We start from the raw sequence: 8,021 nt of genomic DNA, 5'->3' as shown, positions 1-8,021 counted from the left end.
GATATGTACAGTATAACCAAATTTTGACGCATTCTGTATGGAGTCTGGTCCACAGGCTGCTGTAATCAATACTAGATTCATTGCTGAAGCCTCAGAAGGGGGTTTCTGCCATAATGGCAACCTCACACGGCGCACCCCGTCTTTGTAATGTGAGTTGAAGTGACAGTCTTGACACAAGACCTTGATGTGATGAATGTGCTTGTTACTGACTGTCCTACCTCCCTGCCACACTGTTAAGTTTCATTAATTAAGTCAATGATGAATTTCCTCCATTTCACATATAAGTAGGCTGTGATGACACTAGATTCACTCTCATTTTAAATAAATACACTGATTTCTGCTGTTTCATTTATGCACAAAAAGCACAATCACTAAAATATTTTATTACATCTTTATTGTGATATTAGATAATATAATTATCCAGCACACGGTGTTTCATTGTCTTCACACCAACACAGCAAAATCTACTCTCCTATTCTCTTCTCTTCAGTAGGCTACATCATGGATCAAGAGATGTTCTATAGTGGTTACAAACAATATATTAAACCTGCTATGATAAGTCATTTCATTGATTAATCATTAATTGTTTGCTTGTTACATTTGCTCCAGTGTTAGGATTTGTCACTTGTTTTTTTCACATTTGGACGAAACAAGAAATTTAAAGACATCACCTTGGACGTTTTTTCTTATTCTGTGACATATCACAGAGAAAATAACTAATCAGTTTATTAAGAAACTAACATGCACTTTGGGGGAGACCAGGGTTGGTTGGCACACAGCTATTTTGTTGTTATATGAGGGTCACAGAAACAAAAATATAACACAAACCCGTTTGCTTTCTTCACATGCACTCATTTGAGATGAAAGCATTTGAAAGTCACTGACATTTTTTGGTGAGGATGACATCTTTTTTAGTTTTTATAGTCGCCTTCTGAGGGTGAAAAAAATGATCTGTAGACTAAACATAGCCGTTTATTACGGTGTCAGACAGAGATATTGGAAAATTTTTACTTTTGTTTATAGACATAGGAATCAGCTTAATGAGTGACTGAAGCTGGTTAACATAATCTCATCATGTTTGGTCCAGTGTAAGCAGGGTTGGTTGGCACACTGATTTCTGAAAAGGTAACAGTTGTAACTGTAATTGTATTTTGAGAAATTAAAACTATTCTGAAAGATTAAAAGAAAACAGAAAACATTTGTGTACATTAAAGGAAGAGCATGTAAAATTAAGGGGGATTTAGTGGCATCTAGTGGTGACAATTGCAGTATGTAAACAGCTAAAACTTCTACTGGTTAGAGTTCCTCCAGTGTTAATTATGCAGGATGTTTTTACAGGGAGCCGCAGATTATCCCCAGAGGTCTCTTCCTCTCCAAAACAAACAGACCCGATAATTAAAACTAGTAAAAACACTGAACACTGGCCCAGCACCTAAAAGAGTGTGCTCACCTTTTTCCTCTGATTACTTAAGATCCAGATGTTCAGGAGGTTTTTATCAGGAGCGGAATTATCCACAGAGGTCTCTTCCTCTCCGAAACAAACAGACCACCTGATTTGAACTGGTGGAAATACTGCATGAAATTAATGTTAAAATAGTTTGTTTTTCTGACACCGCTTATACCCGAGGGGCTGCGAACTACTGTTGCCAAAGCGAAAACGTGAAAATACCAAAATATAAATGGCTCTATCTAGACCCAGTGTTTGATTTGTCCATTTTGGGATACTGTAGAAACATGGCGGTGCATCATGGCGATCTCCATAGGCAAGGACCCGCTCCCTATATATATATATAAGCAGCTCATTCTCAGGTAACCAAACACGATTCTTATTTTCAAGTGATTATACACTAAAGAAATATATTATTATTTATTATATTAAATTCCATTTCTGCCAGTATGTACACCTAAATCCCACACACTGGACCTTTAACCTTTCTTTTGCTGCAGGCCAGAATATACTAAAATAAATTATGCCAGAGGAATACGTCAGAGAGAGAAAAGTGCGCAAACCAACCCTGGTCTCCCTCTGTAATCGATCATGACAGTTATCGTTAGTTTCACCCTGATCTCTATCTCATAATATAATACTGAGCTGAGACTTGATGGTTGTGGAAGTATCTTGTTCGGTTAAGGACACACTGCTGTAGACTGTAAAGTCTCAGAAATGGTTTGATAAAAAGCAGAGCACAGCCTGTGTCATCCCAGCATGTTCTCCTTTTTCAGTTCTTGTTGTATTTACGCAGACAGATTCAAGTGCAAGTCTCTTCAAAGGCATGGATGACACTGTCGTATGCAGGAGGGGGAGTCTGTGAGGGCAGGAACCCTTTAAGTCCATTGTTGCCCAACCAGAAGGAGTGTCTCTTGTTCGTCTCTTGTTTTGGCACGAGGGATGCTGAATCTGACGAGTTCGAAGCTGCTGTGTCCTCAGTCGTGGCGACCAGAGTGTCCTCTCCCATGTCCAGGCCAGCCCTGCTTCTCTTAGGCAGTGGACGAAAGGTGGAGGTCTCTAAGCCGGGCTTACTCCCCAGAGGGCCCACTGGCTCCAGAGAGGGCTGTCTGTAGACGCTCAGAAAAGTGCTTCTGTAAAGGCCCATCTGGTTGCTCATGGGTGCGTTTGAAGTTCTGGATCTCTTCTTGCAGCGCCTGGTGATCCTGGCGGTTGCCTGGCGTCTGGATGCCCAGGTTAACAGAACGTAAGCCAGAGCACCCAGCAGCAGGCCCACCAGCATAGATAAACAGAAGGCTAAAATCATATCGCCTGGAAAGGGAAAAAAAATCAATGCAGAGTGTCAGAAAAGGGGAAATACTCAAGGAAATGTTTAGTGGAGTGTGTAACAGGATGTGTTGTGTTGTTCTAAAAATGGGGAAGATTATTTCCCCAGATGGTGATGGACGTTTCAGTTGCATTTCAAGTTAGAAATAAAATCTTATTAACGTAGACAAGGAGCAGTTGAGCTGAGTATCTCATATGTGCCAGATTTTTTTCAGGAAATTTTGTTCTTTATTTTTTTATTGATTCTCTATTGCTGGACGGCTATACTGGGCACAACGTTATATAAAATCTTACATCATGCCTGCATGTGGGTTCACTGTCTATGTTGTATCATTGTGTTCAAGCACAAACGGAAAAAATAACTCCTTTTTTTTTAAATCATTTGATTGTCATGTTCTTCCTGAAATTGGGTCACACAGTATTGTTCATGGATATTGACAAAAGTTTCCTGCCTTCTCAGGAAAAGTTGTTCAGGGGAAGTTAATATGCGGCTTACGCAACGAGGCAATTCAAGGTGCTTTGTGTAAGACATGAAAGACAAACAAGACTTAAAAATAGGATTTTAGAAGAATTTAACTAAATAGAAGTTTGAAAAAGGGTAAGTGGAATAAAACAGAATAAACAGAGGGAGGAAATGTTACAGTGCGAAGACAGATATACATAAATGGAGCAAAAGTGTAACTTAATAGAGGCAGGAGCCAACAGAAAGCTTTTAAGCTGCAATTTAAGTGATCTGAGAGTTTTTTTTTCTGGAAGTTCCTTTCAAATATGTGGAGAATATTAACTGTTTTTATGTGTGTTTCAGTAGTAGAAAGACAGTTTAGGAGCTGAAGCAGATGTTATGTGAAAATATAAGTCGTTGGATCAATTGGAGAGTGATTACGTCTGCATTAGAGCTGCAGTGACTGATCAGCTATGACATTAATCGCCACTTAATTTAATAATCGATTAATAGGTTTGAGTAATCTTTTTTTAAAGGGCAAAATTCTGTGATTTCAGTCCATTAAATGTGAATATTTTCTGGTTTCTTAACTCCTCTGTGACAGTAAACTGAATATCTTAGGGTTGACTTACAAACCAAGACATTTGAGGATATCCTTTTTCGACTTTGGAAAACACAGATCAACATTTTTCACCATTTTCTGACATTTTATAGACCAAAAAACTAATCAATCAATCAAGAATATAATAAATGTGTTACTCCATAATGAAAATATTCATTAGTTGCAGCCCTGTTCTACATTTTACAATACAAACATGCTACTCTTACGTGGTTTTGGACACAGTCTCTAGGTGTTCACAAGAAACAAATACAGATACACTCACCAGTGTTAAATGATTTTAGTATCTCCAAAAGGGGATGTGTTTCATTATTAGCCATAGTTCCACCATGAGCTGGTGCTAAACTCCACACTGACTCCGAGCAGACAGACGAAGCTTTTTCCAAGACAGGCTTTTTGCTTTTTTCCCCTCCACAGTGTTTGGTACGGCGGAAACTTTGCTGTCATGCTTCCTTCCCTTTCTGGCTTTAAAATTAGTAAGTGCATTGCTTATCTGTGTGGGACATAACACTGGGAAACTGGGTTGTTTCCTTTTGCATCATTTCCTTGGGATCGATACTTTCCAACAATGGTTTTATTGGCTTAAGTAGTGTCTTGTGTCGTGTTTTTGCTCTTACAGTTCTTGATAGGACTGTAAAGTTAAATTGAAATACACCAGAACCATTAAAACTTTGTAATCTTTCCTCTGACGTAAAAAGTCTTGGCAATGTTTCTGAGGGGTTTCACAAAGTTCTGGAGAAACGAAACCATAAAAATCTAACCATCCACTGGAGTCTGCAGGCTATCAAGCTCTCAGTCTCTACAGGGATTTCCTTCAATTGTTGCACTGTTCCCACTCCACTTCTGCCCTCAGAGTCTTCAGGCTGACATTACAACAACCTTGCCCTCTGCAGCTCAACAGCTGATACAGTAATCAGATACAACAATAGGCATAGAATGGGCCCCTGGGCACAGGTATGTAAAGGCCCCACCACCTCTTCTACATAGGAGCAAGACACACAGACTTGGTGGTGATTTTGTCTCTTTTTTGTTGTTTTGTGTCTCTTTGTAGTCATCCTGTTTCTCTTTGTGGTTGGTTTGTGTATTTTTGTAATCATTTTGCATCTCTTTATGGTTGTTTTGAGCCTCTTTGTAGTCATTTTGTGTCTCTTTGTGGTTGTTTTGTGTCTCTTTGTGGTCATTTTGCATCTCTTTATGGTTGTTTTGAGCCTCTTTGTAGTCATCTTGTTTCTCTTTGTGGATGCTTTTTATCTCTGTAGTAATGTTGTGTCTCTTTGTGGTTGTTTTGAGTCTCTTTGTTGTCATTTTGTGACTCTTTGTGGTTGCCCCATTAAGTAGTTATTTTGTGTCTGTTTGTGGTCATTTAGAGCTTCTTCCTGGGTGGTACGTGTTAATTTGACTCACATTGTACATGTTAAGACCTGGGGGCCCATTCAGTAATCCCTCCATGGGTTCTACTATTCCCTTTCTATAAATGGACAGATTTATACATTTTAAAAAGAAAGCATTTAAGTAGGGCCTTTATTAGGCATACACACTTCTCTAGGACTGAACTTCAACAAAGTCCTCAAACTATTTTATTAAGGTAGAGGCCAGAGACAAGGTTTATGTAAGGGAAATACTCCAGAAATTTACATTCATGACACATAGATGTCCAGCAGGTGGTGCTAAAGTACTTACAATAAAGATGCATATGTGGAAACTGCAGCTTTGAGCACTTCACAGTCACTATGATGTGCATTATTAAGAGTGGATGTTCACCACAAACATCACAAGAAATATATGAATCAGGGATGTAAATATAGAAAGTACAGACAGTACCGTTGTGCTGGGACCTGTGGAGTTGGAGAACTTGCCCTTGCAAATTATTTAGATTGTCACCCAGGAGATGCACCAGCATTCAAAAAGCTCATGTTAAATTGAAAACAGTGCCATTTGCTAGGCTATATATACCCTTGGAAAGGTAAACCCATTTCCATCTTTTTAGTTTTTTTTTTTTTTTTTTTTGGTAAATAGTTGGTAGCAGTCTATGACAAAAAATATATGCTTGTTCTATAAAAACTATGAAGCATTAAAAACAGTTTAATTATATGAGTAATTTATGCTAGGTAATATGTATGTTGAAGTTGTCCAATGTCAAGTCTCTATTTGATCACGTGGTGAGACAATACAATATACAATCGCTAATTGTGTGCAATGGGGCCCATCATAATGGTGACACTGGGGCCCACCATGATTACCTTTCGCCACTGATACTAATTCAGCTGCAGGATTTCAAGGGTTGTTTAAGTGTGCACGTGTTAGCAAGGTACAGTTTTTAAACTGTGTAACAAACTGTTTCTCTGTCTTTCCATCCATCCAAAGTCACTTCTCCAAATCTGCTCATTGCCATTTTCTACCTGTCCACCAAATGCCCTTTGACCTTTCTACAAGCCCAAGTCATATCACTCCAACCTCTCCCTATTGTCCTGCAATAACCCTCCCTCCCTCCAGTCCCAGTCACCCCCGCCCACTTTCTCTCATAAGTCCTGCAGTAGCCTAACCTTCCCCCGCCCACCTGCTTCCTATTTCCCCTAATCAGCCCAGTTGTATGTATAGACCTACTGGTTCATACCCATTGTACTTAGTGGGATTGGCTATGGTGGAATGCTACATTGTTGAATCATGCCTCTGTTTTCCAGCTACTTGCACCTATATATGCACCTGTCTGATAAATAATGTATTCACTGTCTTCATTTTTACCTTGCACACACCACCTGTAAAAAAAACCCTGAAAGTTTTGTTTAGAATTAACAGGGCAGTAAAGGTAGTTTTCAGTAAAACTTCATAGTTTTTATAACACATTTAAACTATGTCCTTTGGCACACGATGTGTTTTTTACACAATCTTGACTACGAGTAGAGAGGCACCAGCTGGAAGAGTAGCCTACAAACTAACTCCCTGCAGTCACCAGCCAACTTCAGTACTGGAGTAAGTTCACACTTCTGCTACTCACACTGAATTCATGCGTTTCCTCAAATATTATGCTCTAAATATCATGTTGCTTATATTGAATTTGTCCAGTTGATGTTCTCAAGACTAGTTGGAGGGCTGAATTTGCTCTGCTTACTATCTTACCACTCCTTCATTTGCTAAACACAGAGGATTAGGATCATGTATTGATCAAGGATATAAGTCAGAACTATGCAATAAATATCACACAGAATTTTGAACTTGTAAATAACCCCAAAACATACTTGTGACTGACTTTTACCTTACTAGAAAGTGAGAACCCCCAACCTTTGGCTAAAAACTTACTATCATTTCTAACTGCAGACTTCCTGGCTTTTCAGGAAGTGACAATCATATGACCCTTGTTTCATGACTTAAACAGGCTGTGATCCATGTGGTTTGCAGCCCCTTTTACCTCCATCCCTTCCCACTGGAGGGGTCTTCCTGAATAATTAAAGAGCTAGCTCCAAAAACAAAGCAAGTGTGCAAGCATGCTGCAGGAAAATTTCCCTGCAAATGTATTTTTTGTCTACAGCCACTCAACAATTTACCATTGGTTCTTAGGCTGGTGATTGAAACAAATCTAGCAGGCACTTGCATTTTACCAGTACTTGGCTGATGGCTGGTGGTTATTTCCAGCCCTGCCCACATCCTGACTACTGAAACTCAAAGTTCATTATTTGTCATATGCACAACAATTTTAATAAAGCAGTACTTGGCAATGAGATTCTTAATTATCAGGCTCCCTCCAACAATGCTACTGCAAAATGTATGAAAGGAACACACACACACACACACACACACACACACACACACACACACACACACACACACACACACACACACACACAAAGAGAGAATCTAATAGGATTAGGCACTGTTTGTTACTTATGAGGTGGGAGGGGCTGGTGCAAAAAAGGGGGAGGCATGTCAACTATTTTTTTAAACACTGGGGAGGGACTTATTTTTTTTGGCTCGGGGAAGGGCATACAGATTTAAATGGTTGGATTTTGTATTTATTTTACCACAAATTCTTTAAAAATTGCCCAAATTACACCATTTATCAAAACTACAAACTGTAGAAACAGAAACTACTGATGAATTGTCAAATTTCTGACGGTCTTGGGGCACATCATGTGTGACAAATGCTTCACATCTGAGCTTAAAACAGTGATGTTTCATCAAAATAAGGTTAC

The 8,021-nt window shown here is 39.1% G+C and overlaps 1 protein-coding gene across 1 annotated transcript; it reads right to left on the bottom strand.

Moving 5' to 3' along the window:
- Positions 1-377: 377 nt before the first annotated feature.
- Positions 378-4,252, bottom strand: myct1b (myc target 1b). Its single transcript, XM_050061701.1, has 2 exons — positions 4,100-4,252; positions 378-2,758 (listed from the first exon to the last, which is right to left on the bottom strand). The coding sequence occupies exons 1-2, from the start codon at positions 4,152-4,154 to the stop codon at positions 2,250-2,252; spliced, it is 564 nt and encodes a 187-aa protein (XP_049917658.1). The 5' UTR covers positions 4,155-4,252; the 3' UTR covers positions 378-2,249.
- Between the last annotated feature and the right edge of the window lie 3,769 nt (positions 4,253-8,021).

Source organism: Epinephelus moara, chromosome 14 (assembly GCF_006386435.1).
Source record: "Epinephelus moara isolate mb chromosome 14, YSFRI_EMoa_1.0, whole genome shotgun sequence".
Lineage (NCBI taxonomy): Eukaryota > Metazoa > Chordata > Actinopteri > Perciformes > Serranidae > Epinephelus > Epinephelus moara.
The sequence above is the reverse complement of the archived record's forward strand: the minus strand, read 5'-3'. Positions and strand labels throughout refer to the sequence as shown.

Bases quoted from the DNA above. Each gene is read 5' to 3' on its own strand.
- myct1b (XM_050061701.1), bottom strand. From the start codon at position 4,154: ATGGCTAATAATGAAACACATCCCCTTTTGGAGATACTAAAATCATTT. The intron at 2,759-4,099 runs GTGAGTGTATCT...TTCCCTTTCCAG, and splicing joins ACTAAAATCATTTAACACTG to GCGATATGATTTTAGCCTTC.